This window comes from Chiloscyllium punctatum, chromosome 3 (genome assembly GCF_047496795.1).
Source record: "Chiloscyllium punctatum isolate Juve2018m chromosome 3, sChiPun1.3, whole genome shotgun sequence".
Lineage (NCBI taxonomy): Eukaryota > Metazoa > Chordata > Chondrichthyes > Orectolobiformes > Hemiscylliidae > Chiloscyllium > Chiloscyllium punctatum.
Genome location: NC_092741.1, coordinates 9758817 through 9781053, shown reverse-complemented (window position 1 = coordinate 9781053; position 22237 = coordinate 9758817). Strand labels below are relative to the sequence as shown.

The following is a 22237-nucleotide window of genomic DNA, read 5'->3' as shown; positions in this document are numbered from 1 at the left end:
TACCATCCCTGAGACAGTATACCATCCCTGAGAGAGAATACCATTCTTGAGAGAGAATACCATCCCTGAGACAGTATACCATCCCTGAGGGAGAATACCATCCCTGAGACAGTATACCATTCCTGAGAGAGAATACCATCCCTGAGACAGAATACCATCCCTGAGAGAGAATACCATCCCTGAGACAGTATACCATCCCTGAGACAGTATACCATCCCTGAGAGAGAATACCATCCCTGAGACAGAATACCATCCCTGAGAGAGAATACCATCCCTGAGACAGTATACCATCCCTGAGAGAGAATACCATCTCTGAGAGAGAATACCATCTCTGAGAGAGAATACCATCCCTGAGACAGTATACCATCCCTGAGAGAGAATACCATCCCTGAGACAGTATACCATCCCTGAGAGAGAGTACCATCTCTGAGAGAGAATACCATCCCTGAGACAGTATACCATCCCTGAGGGAGAATACCATCCCTGAGACAGTATACCATCCCTGAGAGAGAATACCATCTCTGAGAGAGAATACCATCCCTGAGAGAGTATACCATCCCTGAGAGAGAATACCATCCCTGAGAGAGAATACCATCCCTGAGACAGAATACCATCCCTGAGACAGTATACCATCCCTGAGAGAGAATACCATCCCTGAGACAGTATACCATCCCTGAGAGAGAATACCATCCCTGAGAGAGAATACCATCCCTGAGAGAGAATACCATCCCTGAGACAGTATACCATCCCTGAGGGAGAATACCATCCCTGAGAGAGTATACCATCCCTGAGACAGAATACCATCCCTGAGACAGAATACCATCCCTGAGAGAGAATACCATCCCTGAGAGAGAATACCATCCCTGAGACAGTATACCATCCCTGAGAGAGAATACCATCCCTGAGACAGTATACCATCCCTGAGAGAGAATACCATCCCTGAGAGAGAATACCATCCCTGAGAGAGTATACATCCCTGAGACAGTATACCATCCCTGAGAGAGAATACCATCCCTGAGAGAGAATACCATCCCTGAGAGTGAATACCATACCTGAGAGAGTATACCATCCCTGAGACAGTATACCATCCCTGAGAGAGAATACCATCCCTGAGACAGTATACCATCCCTGAGAGAGAATACCATCCATGAGAGAGTATACCATCCCTGAGAGAGTATACCATCCCTGAGAGAGTATACCATCCCTGAGAGAGAATACCATCCCTGAGAGAGTATACCATCCCTGAGAGAGAATACCATCCCTGAGAGAGTATACCATCCCTGAGAGAGTACACCATCCCAGAGAGAGTATACCATCCCTGAGAGAGAATGCCATCCCTGAGAGAGAATGCCATCCCTGAGAGAGAATACCATCCCTGAGACAGTATACCATCCCTGAGACAGTATACCATCCCTGAGAGAGAATACCATCCCTGAGACAGAATACCATCCCTGAGAGAGAATACCATCCCTGAGAGAGTATACCATCCCTGAGAGAGAATACCATCCCTGAGAGAGAATACCATCCCTGAGACAGAATACCATCCCTGAGACAGTATACCATCCCTGAGAGAGAATACCATCCCTGAGAGAGTATACCATCCCTGAGAGAGAATACCATCCCTGAGAGAGAATACCATCCCTGAGACAGAATACCATCCCTGAGACAGTATACCATCCCTGAGAGAGAATACCATCCCTGAGACAGTATACCATCCCTGAGAGAGAATACCATCCCTGAGAGAGTATACCATCCCTGAGAGAGAATACCATCCCTGAGAGAGTATACCATCCCTGAGAGAGAATACCATCCCTGAGAGAGTATACCATCCCTGAGACAGTATACCATCCCTGAGACAGTATACCATCCTGAGAGAGAATACCATCCCTGAGAGAGTATACCATCCCTGAGACAGTATACCATCCCTGAGAGAGAATACCATCCCTGTGAGAGAATACCATCCCTGAGAGAGTATACCATCCCTGAGAGAGTACACCATCCCTGAGACAGTATACCATACCTGAGAGAGAATACCATCCCAGAGAGAGAATACCATCCCTGAGATAGTATACCATCCCTGAGAGAGAATACCATTCCTGAGAGAGAATACCATCCCTGAGAGAGTATACCATCCCTGAGAGAGTACACCATCCCTGAGACAGTATACCATACCTGAGAGAGAATACCATCCCTGAGAGAGAATACCATCCCTGAGACAGTATACCATCCCTGAGAGAGAATACCATCCCTGAGAGAGAATACCATCCCTGAGAGAGAATACCATCCCTGAGAGAGAATACCATCCTTTATGAGCCAGAGGATTGAAAACCTACAATATTTAGCCAAATGAGCATTACGAGGGGATGATAAATTTGAGGGTGTGCTTACAAGTAATATCAAAAAAGCCAAAGCTTTTTTAAATATATCAAAAGGAAGTTTGAAGCCAAACTGGCATTCAGCCCCTTAGTGAGTGAGCCTGGTGAACTAATAAGGGGCAGCACAGTGACTCAGTGGTTAACACAGCGCCTGGGACCTGGGTTCGATCCCTCCCTCGGGTGACAGTCTGTGTGGAGTTTGCACATTCTCCCCGTGTCTGTGTGGGTTTCCTCCGGGTGCTCCGGTTTCCTCCCAGAGTCCAAAGATGTGCAGGTTGGTTGGATTGGCCATGCTAAATTACCCATAGTGCTCAGGGATATGGAGGCTCGGTGGATTAGCCATGGGAAATGCAGGGTAACAGGGATGGGTGTGGCTTTGGATGGGATGCTCTTAGGAGGGTCAGTGTGAGTTCAATGGACTGAATGGCCTGCTTCCTCACTGTCGGGATTTGATGAACAGAATTTATCAGAAGAATTGAATTAACTTTGCATCAGTCTTCATAGTAATAGATACAATTGCATTCCACAATTCCTAAACATTGAAGGGCTGACAGGACAGGAGATAAATACAAAAACTATCACTGCAGAAATAGTGTGTGCATCTGGAGGTTTGACAAGGAGAGATTGTGGAGACTCTGGTCATTGATCTTTCAGGAATCCTTAGCCTCTGAAAATGACTCAATTTGTCAATGTACCACTTTATTTTTACAAAGGGAAGGGAACAAAAACAAGTTAGTTATCTTAATATCTTTTCTTAGTAAACTATTAGCAAGAATATAACAGCAGAGCATTTAGAAATATAAGTCCATAAGACCATTCGACATAGGAGCAGAATTTAGGCCATTCAGCCCATCGGACCAGCTCCGCGATTCAATCAGGGCTGATAAACTTCTCAACCCCATTCTCCCACTTTCTCCCACAACCTTTGATCCTCTTCATACTCAAGAACCTCTCTATCTTCTTCGGTGGCAGGGAATTCCACACATTCCCCACTCTCTGGGTAAAGTTTCTCCTTATCTCCATCCTTTACGGCTGTGCCCTCAGGTCTTCGTCTCTCCTCCCAATGGAGACATCTTCCCAACACCTGCAGCCACGCAGGGTCTACATGTTGGAATGCAGGGGGAACCCAGCCTGACACTTCCACTCAGATTCTTGGAGGAGGTAGCAAGCAGGATAGAGAAAGTGGAAGCAATGTTTGTGATATACTAGGATTTTCAGAAAGCATTTAGAATCATAGAGTCACAGAGATGTACAGCATGGAAACAGACCCTTCGGTCCAACCCGTCCATGCCGACCAGATATCCCAACCCAATCTAGTCCCACCTGCCAGCACCCGGCCCATATCCCTCCAAACCCTTCCTATTCATATACCCATCCAAATGCCTCTTAAATGTTGCAGTTGTACCAGCCTTCACCACATCCTCTGGTAGTTCATTCCACACACAAACCACCCTCTGAAAAAGTGGCCCCTTAGGTCTCTTTTATATCTTTCCTCTCTCACCCTAAACCTATGTCCCTCTAGTTCTAGACTCCCCGACCCCAGGGAAAAGACCTTGTCTATTTATCCTATCCATGCCCCTCATGATTTTATAAACCTCTATAAGGTCACCCCTCAGCCTCTGACGCTCCAGAGAAAACAGCCCCAGCCTGTTCAGCCTCTCCCTGTAGCTCAAATCCTCCAACCCTGGCAACATCCTTGTAAATCTTTTCTGAACCCTTTCAAGTTTCACAACATCTTTCCAATAGGAAGGAGACCAGAATTGCACGCAATATTCCAACAGTGGCCTAACCAATGTCCTGTACAGCCGCAACATGACCTCCCAACTCCTGTACTCAGTACTCTGACCAATGAAGGAAAGCATACCAAACGCCTTCTTCATTATCCTATCTACCTGTGACTCCACTTTCAAGGAGCTATGAACCTGCACTCCAAGGTCTCTTTGTTCAGCAACACTCCCTAGGACCTTACCATTAAGTGTATAAGTCCTGCTAAGATTTGCTTTCCCAAAATGCAGCACCTCGCATTTATTTAAATTAAACTCCATCTGCCACTTCTCAGCCCATTGACCCATCTGATCAAGATCCTGTTGTAATCTGAGGTAACCCTCTTCGCTGTCCACTACACCTCCACTTTTGGTGTCATCTGCAAACCTACCAACTGTACCTCTTATGCTCACATCCAAATCATTTATATAAATGATGAAATGTAGAGGGCCCAGCACCGATCCTTGTGGCACTCCACTGGTCACAGGCCTCCAGTCTGAAAAACAACCCTCCACCACCACCCTCTGTCTTCTACCTTTGAACCAGTTCTGTATCCAAATGGCTAGTTCTCCCTTTATTCCATAAGATCTAACCTTGTTAACCAGTCTCCCATGGGGAACCTTGTTGAATGCCTTACTGAAGTCCTGATGAAGGGCTTTTGCCCGAAACATCGATTTTCCTGCTCCTCGGATGCTGCCTGACCTGCTGTGCTTTTCCAGCACCACTCTAATCTTGACTCTATGTAGATCACATCTACCACTCTGCCCTCATCAATTCTCTTTGTTACTTTTTTCAAAAACTCGATCAAGTTCATGAGCTGAGGTGTCACACATTCAGGCTACTTAATTAGAGAAAAGGCCATGGTGTTGGGGGGCATTACGTTGGCATGGGCAGAGGATTGGCTAGCTCATAGTTGACAGAGTTGGGGTGAGGAGGTGGCTGGCATTTTCAAGATGGCGGCCTGTAGCTCGTGGCGTGCCACAGGGATCAGTGCTGGGCTGGCAATTGTTTACGGTAAATACAAGGACCTGGAGAGTGAATGTCCTATTGCTGAGAAATGGGTGGGAAGGTGAGTGGTGAGGGAGACTGAAAGGTTCTGCAGAGGGGTACAGACAGGTTAAGTGAGCGGGCAAAATACTTCGCTGACGAGGTTATGCACTTTGGAAGGAAGAATACGAGAGCTGAATATTGTCGGATCGCTACAGTGGGGACAGGGGTCATTCAGCCCATCACTGAGCCTCCGAAAAGCATCCCACCCAGACACACCCCTATCCCCATAACTACCACAGTTAACCTGCCGATCCGTGGACTGTGGGAGGAAACCAGAGTACCCAGCAGAAGCTGGGAGGCAACAGTGCTAACAGCTGAGCCACCAGTATTCACATGGGAAAGACATTGGAGACAACTACAGAACAGAGGGATTAAGGAGCCCTTGTACAAGGTTCTTAAAAACCTCACATCCAAGTTCACTGGAAAGCCAAAGGGACGCTGACCTTGAGTATAACGTTGTGGCGGTTTCTGTTCAACCTGTCGAAGGTACCAGTCAGAGGCCCAGCTGGGATCCACTGCCAACAGTATCTGAGGGAAGACAGACTGGTGTGGGAGGCAGTCCCCAGCAGGTCCATTCAGCTGATCCTGGGTATGGAGAGACACTCTCATAAGGAACGGTGAAGTCAATTGGGCCTGTACCCATTGGAATATAGAGGTGACCTGCAAAACATAAACATTGAAACTTCAATGATTGTTCGGGGACTTGAGAGAGTGCATGGAGAGGGTCTTTTCCTCTTTGTGGGAGAGTCTCGGACCAGAGGACCTACTCTCCAAATTATGTTAAAAATCCCACAACACCAGGTTATCATCCAACAGGTTTATTTGGAAACACTAGCTTTCAGAGCGCTGCTCCTTCACCAGACAACTACCTGTTGAAGGAGTGGCCCTCTGAAAGCTAGTGTTTCCAAATAAACCTGTTGGACTCTAACCTGGTGTTGTGGGATTTAAACCTTGTCCAACCCCGTCCAACACCAGCTCCTCCAGCTCAGAATGATGGTTGGGGATGGTGATATTTGTGGAGTCTTCTCTTCCAGTGAATTGTTTAATTGTCCACCATTATTCCCGACTGGAGTTGGCAGGACTGCAGAGCTGAGATCTGATTCTGAATGGTTCAGTCTGAGATCTGATTCTGAATGGTTTAGATTGAGATCTGATTCTGATTGGTTTAGACTGAGATCTGATTCTGATTGGTTTAGATTGAGATCTGATTCTGATTGGTTTAGATTGAGATCTGATTCTGATTGGTTTAGACTGAGATCTGATTCTGATTGGTTTAGACTGAGATCTGATTCTGAATGGTTTAGACTGCGATCTGATTCTGAATGGTTTAGACTGAGATGAGAAGGAATTTCTTCTTTCAGAATGGAGTGACTCTGTGGAATTCACAGAGGGCTTTCGGCGTTAGGGTCATTGCCATCTATTCTGACAAAGTCCCACCTTCACATTGAGAATCCCCTCCATCGTGTTGTGTGGCACTATCACTGTGCTAAATGAGTCAGACTTCAAACAGATCGAACAACCCAAGACTGGGCATCCATGAGGCACTGTGGGCCACCAACAGCAGCAGAACTCTACTCCCAGCACAATCTGGAACCTCATGGCCCAGCCATGTGCCCCACTCAACCATTACCATCCAACCAGGGGATCAACCCCTGGGTCAATGGAGAGTGCAGGAGGGCATGCCAGGAGCAGCACCAGGCAGACCTGAAAATGTGGTGCCAACCTGGTGAGGCTACCAAACAGGATGACATGCATGTCAAACATTATCAACAGCAAATGATTGACAGAGCTAAGGGATCCCGCAACCAACAGATCAGATCATAGCTCTGCAGTCCTGCTGCATCCAGTTGGGAATGATGGTGGATAATTAAACAGCTCACTGAAGGAGGGTCCAGAGATATCCCCCTCCTCAATGATGGACGAGCTCAGCACATCAGCGCAAACGATAAGGCTGTTAGCATAGAAGTGCCGAGTGAGTCAACCATCTCAGTCTCCTCCAGTGGTCCCCAGGGTCACAGATACCAGGCTCCAGCCAATTCGATTCACTCCACGTGATATGAAGAAACGGTTGGAGACACTGGACACTGTAAAGGCCCTGACAACATCCCAGCAATAGGACTGAAGACGTGTGCTCCAGAACTCGCCTCTCCCTGAGCCAAGCTGTTCCATACAGTCACAACACTGGCATCTACCCGACAATGTGGAACGTTGCCCAGGTATGTCCTGTACATAAAAAGCAGGACAGATCCAACCCGGCCAATTACTGCCCCATCAGTCTCCCCTCGATCCTCAGTAACGTGATGGAAGGGGTCAGTAACAGTGACACCCAGTTTGGGTTCCCCCAGGGTCACCCAGCTCCTGACCTCATTCCAGCCTTGGGTCAAACATGGACAAAAGAGCTGGATTCCTGAGGGGAGGGGAGAGGGACAACTCTTGACATCAAGGCTGCATTCGACCGAGTGTGGAATCAAGGGCAAAACTGGAATCAATGGGTATCAGGGAGCAATCTCTCTGCTGGTTAGAGTCATACCTGGCACAGGGAAGATGGTCATGATTGGAGGGTCAGTCATCTCAGGTCCAGGACAGCTCTGCAGGAGTCCCTCAGGGGAGGGTCCCAGGCCCAACCATCTTCAGCTGCTTCATCAATCACCTTCCCTCCATCGTAAGGTCCAAAATGGGGATGTTCACCAATGCTTAAACAATGTTCAGCACCATTCACAACTCCTCAGATACTGAAGCAGACCATGTTCAAACACAACAAGATCTGGACAATATCCAGGCTTGGGCTGATAAGTGGGAAGGAGCATTCGCACCACACACAGACCAGGCAGTGACCATCGCCAATAGGAGACAATCTAACCACTGCCCCTTGACACTCAGTGGTGTGACCTTCACTGAATCCCCCACTATCAACATCCTGGGGGTTACCATTGACCAGAAACTCAACTGGACTCACCCCATAAACACAGCGGCTCCAAGAGCAGGTCAGAGGCTGGGAATACTGCGGTGAGTAACTCCCCTCCTGACTCCCCAAAGCCTGTCCACCATCTACAAGGTACAAGTCAGGAGGGTGAGGGAATACTCCCCACTTGCCCTGGATGGGGGCAGCTCCAACAACACTCAAGAAGCTCAACACCATCCAGGACAAAGCAGTCGCTTGATTGGCACCACATCCACAAACACCCCCTCCCTCCCTCCCCCCCTCACTGATGCTCAGTAACAGCAGTGTGTACCATCCCCTCCCTCCCTCCACCGACGCTCGGTCACAGCAGTGTGTTCCATCCCCTCCCCTCCCCTACCGACACTCAGTAACAGCAGTGTGTACCATCCCCTCCCTCCCCCCACCGACGCTCAGTAACAGCAGTGTGTACCATCCCCTCCCTCCCCCCCCACCGACACTCAGTAACAGCAGTGTGTACCATCCCCTCCCTCCCCCCACCGACGCTCAGTAACAGCAGTGTGTACCATCCCCTCCCTCCCCCCCCACCGACACTCAATAACAGCAGTGTGTACCATCCCCTCCCTCCCTCCCACCGACCCTCAGTAACAGCAGTGTGTACCATCCCCTCCCTCCCCCACCGACGCTCAGTAACAGCAGTGTGTACCATCCCCAACCTCCCCCCCCCCACTGACGCTCAGTAACAGCAGTGTGTACCATCCCCTTCCTCCCCCCCCACCGACGCTCAGTAACAGCAGTGTGTACCATCCCCTCCCCCCCCCACCGACCCTCAGTAACACCAGTGTGTACCATCCCCTCCTTCCCTCCCCCTCCACCGACGCTCAGTAACAGCAGTGTGTACATTCCCCTCCCCCCCACCGACGCTCAGTAACAGCAGTGTGTACCATCCCCTCCCCCCCCCCCCACCGACCCTCAGTAACAGCAGTGTGTACCATCCCCTCCCCCCCCCCCACTGACCCTCAGTAACAGCAGTGTGTACCATCCCCCCACCGACCCTCAGTAACAGCAGTGTGTACCATCCCCTCCCCCCTCCCCCCACCGACCCTCAGTAACAGCAGTGTGTACCATCTACAAGATACACTGCAGGAACTCCCCAAAGATCCTCAGGCAGCACCTTCCAAACCCACAGCCCCTTCCATCGAGAAGGACAAGGGGCAGCAGATACACGGGAACCCCACCCCCTGCAAGTTCCCCTCCGAGCCCCTCCCCATCCTGACTGGGAAATATCTCCTCGTTCCTTCAGTGTCACTGGGTCCGAATCCTGGAATTCCCTCCCTCAGGGACATTGTGGGTCTACCCACAGCACAGGGACTGCAGTGGGTCAGGAAGGCAGCTCCCCCCCACCCTCTCAAGGGGGCAACTGGGGACGGGGTAATAAATACTGGACCCAGCCAACAGTGTCTATGTCCCATGAGTAAGTTATGTAAATATTTAAGCCAGGTGAGACAGATTTGTAATTGGAAGGCAGTTGAGGATTCTTGGGGAAACGGTCGGAAAGCCATTTATCTTTTTCCACTTGCCTCTTTGGAAAGTTTACTTTGTGCATTTTATTCCAGTTCAAGGGACTCTGTCTCCATTTGCACCAAATGTCCACTTTTTGAACAAAGTTTCTGACGGGATAGTCAGTTTGCTCCCATGGTCTTTGTCTCCTGCTAAGTTGTTGTACTGACGATGCTCCTCCCTGACCTGTCTCACTCCCGTGTAGAGTGATCCAGATCCTAACCACCTACTTTGGCTCGTTCTTTCTAGGTTCCGAAAACCAGGAGTGCACATTGATCCGAACTTCAGGCTTTTACTTAGCTCCAAATCGGACCACACATTCCCCATCTCGATTCTCCATGAAGGAGTGAAGGTACGACAACAGGCAACTATCATCACCATCACCATCACCACCACCACCACCAATATCATCACCACCACCACCACCACCACCACCACCAATATCATCACCACCACCACCATCACCACCAATATCATCACCACCACCACCAATATCACCACCACCACCATCACCACCAATATCATCACCACCACCACCAATATCACCACCATCACCATCACCACCAATATCATCACCACCACCACCACCACCACCACCACCAATATCATCACCACCACCACCATCACCACCAATATCATCACCACCACCACCAATATCACCACCATCACCATCACCACCAATATCATCACCATCACCATCACCACCAATATCATCACCATCACCATCACCATCAATATCATCACCACCACCACCACCAATATCACCACCATCACCATCACCACCAATATCATCACCATCACCATCACCACCAATATCATCACCATCACCATCACCACCAATACCATCACCATCACCATCACCATCACCACCAATATCACCACCATCACCATCACCACCAATATCATCACCATCACCATCACCACCAATATCATCACCATCACCATCACCACCAATACCATCACCATCACCATCACCATCACCACCAATATCATCACCATCACCATCACCACCAATATCATCACCATCACCATCACCACCACCACCAATACCATCACCATCACCATCACCACCATCACCAATACCATCACCATCACCATCACCACCACCACCAATACCATCACCATCACCATCACCACCAATATCATCACCATCACCATCACCACCACCACCAATACCATCACCATCACCACCATCACCATCACCATCACCACCACCACCAATATCATCACCATCACCACCACCACCATCACCATCACCACCACCACCACCACCACCAATATCATCACCATCACCATCACCACCATCACCATCACCATCACCACCACCAATATCATCACCATCATCACCATCACCACCACCACCAATATCATCACCATCACCATCACCACCAATATCATCACCATCACCATCACCACCAATATCATCACCATCACCATCACCACCAATATCATCACCATCACCACCAATATCATCACCATCACCATCACCATCACCATCACCACCACCATCACCACCAATATCATCACCATCACCATCACCATCACCATCACCACCAATATCATCACCACCACCACCACCACCACCACCACCAATATCATCACCATCACCATCACCACCATCACCATCACCACCACCATCACCACCAATATCATCACCACCACCACCACCACCACCACCAATATCATCACCATCACCATCACCACCATCACCATCACCACCAATATCATCACCATCACCACCACCAATATCATCACCACCAATACCATCACCATCACCATCACCACCAATATCATCACCACCAATACCATCACCATCACCATCACCACCAATATCATCACCACCACCACCACCAATATCATCACCACCACCACCACCAATATCATCACCATCACGACCATCACCATCACCACCAATATCATCACCACCACCACCACCAATATCATCACCACCACCACCACCAATATCATCACCATCACCATCACCAATATCATCACCATCACCATCACCACCAATATCATCACCATCACCATCACCACCAATATCATCACCATCACCACCACCACCAATATCCTCACCATCACCATCACCATCAATATCATCACCGTCACCACCACCACCAATATCATCACCATCACCATCACCACCAATATCATCACCATCACCATCACCACCAATATCATCACCACCACCACCACCAATATCATCACCATCACCATCACCACCAATATCCTCACCATCACCATCACCACCAATATCCTCACCATCACCATCACCATCAATATCATCACCGTCACCACCACCACCAATATCATCACCATCACCACCAATATCATCACCATCACCATCACCACCAATATCATCACCACCACCACCACCAATATCATCACCACCACCACCACCAATATCATCACCATCACCATCACCACCAATATCATCACCATCACCATCACCACCAATATCATCACCATCACTACCACTACCACCACCACCATCACTACCATCACCACCATCACCACCATCACCACCACCATCACCACCATCACCACCATCACCACCACCATCACCACCATCACCACTATTACCACCTTACCAAAATCATCACCACCACAATGATCATCACCACCACTGTCAACATCACCACCCCCGTCACTGCCACTATCACCACCGCCACCACCACTGGCAACATCACCACCCCCGTCACTGCCACTATCACCACCGCCACCACCACCACTGGCAACATCACCACCCCCGTCACTGCCACTATCACCATCACCCCCGTCACTGACAAGACAACGGGCTGAATGGTCACATGACTCACCCGTTTTATTATTATTCACAAGATGAGGGCGTCACTGGCTGGGTCAGCATTTATTCCCCATTCCTAGTCACCCACAGGGCTGTTAGGAGCCAACATGTGGCTGTGGGTCTGGAGTCACATGTAGACCAGACCAGGTAAGATTGACAGATTCCTTCCTTAAATGTCATTCATGAACCAGATGGGATTTTCTGACAATTGACTCAACATTCGACCTGAGTTGCAGATTTTTTTGTTAAATTTGGAAATGAATTGAAATGCCCCCCACCTGGCCCACCTCCCCGGGCTGGTACCAGGGTCTCTGGATGAATAGCCAGCATCTCCCCTGACATCCAGGTCTTGTTCTGGATACTTGGGGGGTGAATCCTACCACAGCAGATGGTACAATTAGAAATCAGCTTTTAAAAATCACAAATTAAGAGCCGAATGCTGACCGTGATCTTTGTCAGTCATTTGGAAAACACCCATTTGGTTCCCTAATGACCTTCAGGGTGGGAAATTGCCATCCTTACCTGGTCTGGCCTCCACGTGACTCCAGACCCACAGCAATGGGGTTGACTCTGAACTGCCCTCTGAGCAATAAGGAACAAGCACTAAACGCTGCCAGGCAGTGACACCCATCTCCTGGGGATGACTCTCAGGGAAAAAAAACTGAGCTCTTATTGTGGACATGATGAAAAGCTTTCTGAAGATCCCAATGGTGACCCATTGACCTGGAGCTGGAGGAGATGGGAATCCTATCTGGGAAGGAGTGCGGTCTAACATGAGGGTCTTGCCTCTTTCGAAGGTTGCTGTGGAGCCACCCCAGGGTCTGAAGAACAAGCTGCTGACCAGCTTTGGGAGCAGTGGGGTGGGGGAAGTGACAGAGAGAACCTACATGAAGGAGAATGTGAGCGTGAGCTGGAGGAGGCTACTCTTCAGTCTGTGTCTCTTCAACGCCATCATCCAGGAGAGGAACAAGTACGGAGCGTTGGGTTGGAATATCCCGTACGAGTTCAGCTCTTCCGACCTGGAGGTAAGTGCTTCCCCTTCCAGGATGGGTTGCTGTGTATAAAGTGGAGGCAGTGGGGTGATCGGAGCTGACAGGGGTCCTGATGGATCTCACTCCTGGGAATATGTGGAATTGCTGCAGGATTCCAGGCAAGCTTCTGGAACATATCAGTGAGGGGAGGGGGCAGGCCTGCCTTACCAGTGTAACCTATCAGGGTGAGTCCCCTGTGACCCCGGGATTCAATTGGTCAGGGCCCATCCTTCTGCCTGGGGACAGCATCAGAACTTGTTTCTGACAATGAACATTCGTTTCTGACCCACCCTGATTTGGAGATGTTGTTACGAACGGATGTATGTTCCCCACAGCCGCAGTCAGATTCTGAGCATCCCCTCGTGAGCAGTTCCAACTGTCCTTCCAAACTCAGCGCCAACTCTGACATTCTTCAAACTCTCCTCAATCCCTCCCACTCCAACTGACTCACAACCAACTTTCTCATCCACCTAACGGTCACCCCTTTCGGTTCCATGGTATTACCATCGCTGAGTTCACCAGGATGAGCATACCAGGAAGTGACCATTGCCCAGACACCAGAACTGGACACCTCATAAATACAGTGGCTACAAGAGCATTCAGACACAAGGAATTCTGCAGCAAGTAACTCACTTCCTGAGTCCCCAAGGCCTGTCCAAGAATCTGATGGAATATTTCCCACTTGCCTGGATGAGGGCACTTAAGGATTTTGGTACTATCCAGGACAAAGTACCACATCTACAAACACCCTCTCCCTCTCCAACCGACCCTCAGTAACAGCAGTGTGTACCATCCCCTCCCTCCCTCCCCCAACCGACCCTCAGTAACAGCAGTGTGTACCATCCCCTCCCTCCGCCCCCAACCGACGCTCAGTAACAGCAGTGTGTACCATCCCCTCCCTCCCACCGACCCTCAGTAACTGCAGTGTGTACCATCCCCTCCCTCCCCCCCCCCACCGATGCTCAGTAACAGCAGTGTGTACCATCCCCTCCCCCCCACCGACGCAAAGTAACAGCAGTGTGTACCATCCCCTCCCCCACCGACCCTCAGTAACAGCAGTGTGTACCATCCCCTCCCTCCCACCGACCCTCAGTAACTGCAGTGTGTACCATCCCCTCCCTCCCCCCCCCCACCGATGCTCAGTAACAGCAGTGTGTACCATCCCCTCCCCCCCACCGACGCTAAGTAACAGCAGTGTGTACCATCCCCTCCCCCACCGACCCTCAGTAACAGCAGTGTGTACCATCCCCTCCCCCCCACCGACGCTAAGTAACAGCAGTGTGTACCATCCCCTCCCCCACCGACCCTCAGTAACAGCAGTGTGTACCATCCCCCCCCCCCACCGACACTCAGTAACAGCAGTGTGTACCATCCCCTCCCTCCCACCGACCCTCAGTAACAGCAGTGTGTACCATCCCCTCCCTCCCACCGACCCTCAGTAACAGCAGTGTGTACCATCCCCTCCCTCCCCCCCCACCAACCCTCAGTAACAGCAGTGTGTACCATCCCCTCCCCCCCCCATGACCCTCAGTAACAGCAGTGTGTACCATCCCCTCCCTCCCCCCCCCACCGACGCTCAGTAACAGCAGTGTGTACCATCCCCTCCCTCCCCCCCCCACCGACGCTCAGTAACAGCAGTGTGTACCATCCCCTCCCTCCCCCCACCGACCCTCAGTAACAGCAGTGTGTACCATCCCCTCCCTCCCACCGACCCTCAGTAACAGCAGTGTGTACCATCCCCTCCCTCACCCCCCACCGACGCTGAGTAACAGCAGTGTGTACCATCCCCCCCGCCCCCCACAGACCCTCAGTAACAGCAGTGTGTACCATCCCCTCCCCACCCACCGACCCTCAGTAACAGCAGTGTGTACCATCCCCTCCCTCCCTCCGCCACCGACGCTCAGTAACAGCAGTGTGTACCATCCCCTCCCTCCCCCCACCGACCCTCAGTAACAGCAGTGTGTACCATCCCCTCCCTCCGCCCCCACCGACCCTCAGTAACAGCAGTGTGTACCATCCCCTCCCTCCCACCGACCCTCAGTAACTGCAGTGTGTACCATCCCCTCCTTCCCCCCCCCCACCGATGCTCAGTAACAGCAGTGTGTACCATCCCCTCCCCCCCACCGACGCTAAGTAACAGCAGTGTGTACCATCCCCTCCCCCACCGACCCTCAGTAACAGCAGTGTGTACCATCCCCCCCCCACCGACACTCAGTAACAGCAGTGTGTACCATCTCCTCCCTCCCCCCACCGACCCTCAGTAACAGCAGTGTGTACCATCCCCTCCCTCCCCCCACCGACCCTCAGTAACAGCAGTGTGTACCATCCCCTCCCTCCCCCCCCACCGACCCTCAGTAACAGCAGTGTGTACCATCCCCTCCCCCCCCCATGACCCTCAGTAACAGCAGTGTGTACCATCCCCTCCCTCCCCCCCCACTGACCCTCAGTAACAGCAGTGTGTACCATCCCCTCCCTCCCCCACCGACCCTCAGTAACAGCAGTGTGTACCATCCCCTCCCTCCCCCCCACCGACCCTCAGTAACAGCAGTGTGTACCATCCCCTCCCCCCCCCCCACCGACCCTCAGTAACAGCACTGTGTACCATCCCCTCCCTCCCCTACCCCACCGACCCTCAGTAACAGCAGTGTGTACCATCCCCTCCCTCCCCCCCCACCGACACTCAGTAACAGCAGTGTGTACCATCCCCTCCCTCCCCCACCCCACTGACCCTCAGTAACAGCAGTGTGTACCATCCCCTCCCTCCCCCCACCGACCCTCAGTAACAGCAGTGTGTACCATCCCCTCCCTCCCCCACCGACCCTCAGTAACAGCAGTGTGTACCATCCCCTCCCTCCCCCCCCACCGACGCTCAGTAACAGCAGTGTGTACCATCCCCTCCCTCCCCCCCCCACCGACGCTCAGTAACAGCAGTGTGTACCATCCCCTCCCTCCCCCCACCGACCCTCAGTAACAGCAGTGTGTACCATCCCCCCCCCCCACCGACGCTCAGTAACAGCAGTGTGTACCATCCCCTCCCCCCCCCCCCACCGACCCTCAGTAACAGCAGTGTGTACCATCCCCTCCCTCCCTCCGCCACCGACGCTCAGTAACAGCAGTGTGTACCATCCCCTCCCCTCCCCACCGACCCTCAGTAACAGCAGTGTGTACCATCCCCTCCCTCCCCCTCCCACCGACGCTCAGTAACAGCAGTGTGTACCATCCCCTCCCTCCCCCGACCCTCAGTAACAGCAGTGTGTACCATCCCCTCCCTCCCCCACCGACCCTCAGTAACAGCAGTGTGTACCATCCCCTCCCTCCCCCCACCGACCCTCAGTAACAGCAGTGTGTACCATCCCCTCCCTCCCCCCCCACCGACCCTCAGTAACAGCAGTGTGTACCATCCCCTCCCTCCCCCCCAACCGACCCTCAGTAACAGCAGTGTGTACCATCCCCTCCCTCCCCCCCCAACCGACCCTCAGTAACAGCAGTGTGTACCATCCCCTCCCCCCCCACCGACCCTCAGTAACAGCAGTGTGTACCATCCCCTCCCTCCCCCCCACCGACGCTCAGTAACAGCAGTGTGTACCATCCCCTCCCCCCCCACCGACCCTCAGTAACAGCAGTGTGTACCATCCCCTCCCCCCCCCCACCGACGCTCAGTAACAGCAGTGTGTACCATCCCCTCCCCTCCACCGACGCTCAGTAACAGCAGTGTGTACCATCCCCTCCCTCCCCCCACCGACCCTCAGTAACAGCAGTGTGTACCATCCCCTCCCTCCCCCCACCGACCCTCAGTAACAGCAGTGTGTACCATCCCCTCCCTCCCTCCCCCCACCGACGCTCAGTAACAGCAGTGTGTACCATCCCCTCCCCTCCACCGACGCTCAGTAACAGCAGTACCATCCCCTCCCTCCCTCCCCCCTGACCCTCAGTAACAGCAGTGTGTACCATCCCCTCCCCCCCCCCCCACCGACCCTCAGTAACAGCAGTGTGTACCATCCCCTCCCTCCCTCCCCCCACCGACGCTCAGTAACAGCAGTGTGTACCATCCCCTCCCCTCCACCGACGCTCAGTAACAGCAGTACCATCCCCTCCCTCCCTCCCCCCTGACCCTCAGTAACAGCAGTGTGTACCATCCCCTCCCCTCCACCGACCCTCAGTAACAGCAGTGTGTACCATCCCCCCCCGCCCCCCACCGACCCTCAGTAACAGCAGTGTGTACCATCCCCTCCCTCCCCCCCCCACCGACCCTCAGTAACAGCAGTGTGTACCATCCCCTCCCTCCCCCCCAAGGACCCTCAGTAACAGCAGTGTGTACCATCCCCCCCGCCCCCACCGACCCTCAGTAACAGCAGTGTGTACCATCCCCTCCCTCCCACCGACGCTCAGTAACAGCAGTGTGTACCATCCCCTCCCCCCACCGACCCTCAGTAACAGCAGTGTGTACCATCCCCTCCCCCCCCCCACCGACCCTCAGTAACAGCAGTGTGTACCATCCCCTCCCTCCCCCACCGATGCTCAGTAACAGCAGTGTGTACCATCCCCTCCCTCCCCCCCCACCGACCCTCAGTAACAGCAGTATGTACCATCCCCTCCCTCCCCCACCGATGCTCAGTAACAGCAGTGTGTACCATCCCCTCCCTCCCCCACCGACGCTCAGTAACAGCAGTGTGTACCATCCCCTCCCTCCCCCCCACCGACCCTCAGTAACAGCAGTGTGTACCATCCCCTCCCTCCCCCCCAAGGACCCTCAGTAACAGCAGTGTGTACCATCCCCCCCGCCCCCACCGACCCTCAGTAACAGCAGTGTGTACCATCCCCTCCCTCCCACCGACCCTCAGTAACAGCAGTGTGTACCATCCCCTCCCTCCCACCGACCCTCAGTAACAGCAGTGTGTACCATCCCCTCCCCCCACCGACCCTCAGTAACAGCAGTGTGTACCATCCCCCCCGCCCCCACTGACCCTCAGTAACAGCAGTATGTACCATCCCCTCCCCCCCCCCCCCCCACCGACCCTCAGTAACAGCAGTATGTACCATCCCCTCCCTCCCACCGACGCTCAGTAACAGCAGTGTGTACCATCCCCTCCCCCCACCGACCCTCAGTAACAGCAGTGTGTACCATCCCCTCCCCCCCCCACCGACCCTCAGTAACAGCAGTGTGTACCATCCCCCCCCCCACCGACCCTCAGTAACAGCAGTGTGTACCATCCCCTCCCTCCCCCCCACCGACCCTCAGTAACAGCAGTGTGTACCATCCCCTCCCCCCCCCACCGACCCTCAGTAACAGCAGTGTGTACCATCCCCTCCCCCCCCCCACCGACCCTCAGTAACAGCAGTGTGTACCATCCCCTCCCCCCACCGACGCTCAGTAACAGCAGTGTGTACCATCCCCTCCCCCCCACCGACGCTCAGTCACAGCAGTATGTACCATCCCCTCCCCCCCCACCGACCCTCAGTAACAGCAGTGTGTACCATCCCCTCCCTCCCCCACCGACGCTCAGTCACAGCAGTGTGTACCATCCCCTCCCTCCCACCGACCCTCAGTAACAGCAGTGTGTACCATCCCCACCCTCCCCCCCCCCCCACCGACCCTCAGTAACAGCAGTGTGTACCATCCCCTCCCCCCCCCCCCACCGACCCTCAGTAACAGCAGTGTGTACCATCCCCTCCCCCCCCCACCGACCCTCTAACAGCAGTGTGTACCATCCCCTCCCCCCACCGACCCTCAGTAACAGCAGTGTGTACCATCCCCTCCCTCCCCCACCCGACCCTCAGTAACAGCAGTGTGTACCATCCCCTCCCCCCACCGACGCTCAGTAACAGCAGTGTGTACCATCCCCTCCCTCCCCCCCACCGACCCTCAGTAACAGCAGTGTGTACCATCCCCTCCCCCCACCGACGCTCAGTAACAGCAGTGTGTACCATCCCCTCCCCCACCGACCCTCAGTAACAGCAGTGTGTACCATCCCCTCCCCCCACCGACGCTCAGTAACAGCAGTGTGTACCATCCCCTCCCCCCCACCGACGCTCAGTCACAGCAGTGTGTACCATCCCCTCCCCCCCCCACCGACCCTCAGTAACAGCAGTGTGTACCATCCCCTCCCCCCCCCCCACCGACCCTCAGTAACAGCAGTGTGTACCATCCCCCCCCCCCCACCGACCCTCAGTAACAGCAGTGTGTACCATCCCCTCCCCTCCCCACCGACCCTCAGTAACAGCAGTGTGTACCATCCCCTCCCCCCACCGACGCTCAGTAACAGCAGTGTGTACCATCCCCTCCCTCCCCCCCACCGACCCTCAGTAACAGCAGTGTGTACCATCCCCTCCCTCCCCCCCACCGACGCTCAGTAACAGCAGTGTGTACCATCCCCTCCCTCCCCCCCCACCGACGCTCAGTAACAGCAGTGTGTACCATCCCCTCCCTCCCACCGACCCTCAGTAACAGCAGTGTGTACCATCCCCTCCCTCCCACCGACCCTCAGTAACAGCAGTGTGTACCATCCCCTCCCTCCCCCCCACCGACCCTCAGTAACAGCAGTGTGTACCATCCCCTCCCTCCCCCCCCACCGACGCTCAGTAACAGCAGTGTGTACCATCCCCTCCCTCCCCCCCACCGACCCTCAGTAACAGCAGTGTGTACCATCCCCTCCCTCCCACCGACCCTCAGTAACAGCAGTGTGTACCATCCCCTCCCTCCCACCGACCCTCAGTAACAGCAGTGTGTACCATCCCCTCCCTCCCCCCCCACCGACCCTCAGTAACAGCAGTGTGTACCATCCCCTCCCCCCCCCACCGACCCTCAGTAACAGCAGTGTGTACCATCCCCTCCCCCCCCCCACCGACCCTCAGTAACAGCAGTGTGTACCATCCCCTCCCCCCCCCCACCGACCCTCAGTAACAGCAGTGTGTACCATCCCCTCCCTCCCACCGACCCTCAGTAACAGCAGTGTGTACCATCCCCTCCCTCCCACTGACCCCTCCAGTAACAGCAGTGTGTACCATCCCCTCCCCCCCCCCAACCGACCCTCAGTAACAGCAGTGTGTACCATCCCCTCCCTCACCCCCCACCGACCCTCAGTAACAGCAGTGTGTACCAATCCCCTCCCTCCCCCCACCGACCCTCAGTAACAGCAGTGTGTACCATCCCCTCCCCCCCCCACCGACCCTCAGTAACAGCAGTGTGTACCATCCCCTCCTCCCCCCCACCGACCCTCAGTAACAGCAGTGTGTACCATCCCCTCCCTCCCCCCACCGACCCTCAGTAACAGCAGTGTGTACCATCCCCTCCCTCCCCCCCCACCGACCCTCAGTAACAGCAGTGTGTACCATCCCCTCCCTCCCCCACCGACCCTCAGTAACAGCAGTGTGTACCATCCCCTCCCTCCCCCCACCGACCCTCAGTAACAGCAGTGTGTACCATCCCCTCCCTCCCCCACCGACCCTCAGTAACAGCAGTGTGTACCATCCCCTCCCTCCCCCACCACCGACCCTCAGTAACAGCAGTGTGTACCACCCCTCCCTCCCCCCACCGACCCTCAGTAACAGCAGTGTGTACCATCCCCTCCCTCCCCCCCACCGACCCTCAGTAACAGCAGTGTGTACCATCCCCTCCCTCCCCCCCACCGACCCTCAGTAACAGCAGTGTGTACCATCCCCTCCCTCCCCCCCCACCGACCCTCAGTAACAGCAGTGTGTACCATCCCCTCCCTCCCCCCACCGACCCTCAGTAACAGCAGTGTGTACCATCCCCTCCCTCCCCCCACCGACCCTCAGTAACAGCAGTGTGTACCATCCCCTCCCTCCCCCCCACCGACCCTCAGTAACAGCAGTGTGTACCATCCGACCTCCCTCCCCCCCCACCGACCCTCAGTAACAGCAGTGTGTACCATCCCCTCCCTCCCCCCACCGACCCTCAGTAACAGCAGTGTGTACCATCCCCTCCCTCCCCCCACCGACCCTCAGTAACAGCAGTGTGTACCATCCCCTCCCTCCCCCCCCACCGACCCTCAGTAACAGCAGTGTGTACCATCCCCTCCCTCCCCCCACCGACCCTCAGTAACAGCAGTGTGTACCATCCCCTCCCTCCCCCCACCGACCCTCAGTAACAGCAGTGTGTACCATCCCCTCCCTCCCCACACCGACCCTCAGTAACAGCAGTGTGTACCATCCCCTCCCTCCCCCCCACCGACCCTCAGTAACAGCAGTGTGTACCATCCCCTCCCTCCCCCACCGACCCTCAGTAACAGCAGTGTGTACCATCCCCTCCCTCCCCCCACCGACCCTCAGTAACAGCAGTGTGTACCATCCCCTCCCTCCCCCCCACCGACCCTCAGTAACAGCAGTGTGTACCATCCCCTCCCTCCCCCCACCGACCCTCAGTAACAGCAGTGTGTACCATCCCCTCCCTCCCCCCCACCGACCCTCAGTAACAGCAGTGTGTACCATCCCCTCCCTCCCCCCACCGACCCTCAGTAACAGCAGTGTGTACCATCCCCTCCTCCCCCCACCGACCCTCAGTAACAGCAGTGTGTACCAGCCCCTCCCTCCCCCCACCGACCCTCAGTAACAGCAGTGTGTACCATCCCCTCCCTCCCCCCACCGAACCCTCAGTAACAGCAGTGTGTACCATCCCTCCCTCCCCCCCCACCGACCCTCAGTAACAGCAGTGTGTACCATCCCCTCCCTCCCCCCACCGACCCTCAGTAACAGGGCAAAGTGTGTACCATCCCCTCCCTCCCCCCCACCGACC

General features: G+C 54.2%; 1 protein-coding gene across 1 annotated transcript in view; it reads left to right on the top strand.

Annotated features, from left to right (window-relative positions):
- Nucleotides 1–22237, top strand: part of LOC140453925 (dynein axonemal heavy chain 6-like) — a 754975-nt gene that overhangs the window by 721219 nt on the left and 11519 nt on the right. Inside the window, exons 46-47 of the mRNA XM_072548780.1 lie at nucleotides 9898–10000; nucleotides 13252–13479. Of these exons, the coding sequence (XP_072404881.1) occupies nucleotides 9898–10000; nucleotides 13252–13479 (331 nt within the window). The remainder of the gene's footprint in view (nucleotides 1–9897; nucleotides 10001–13251; nucleotides 13480–22237) is intronic.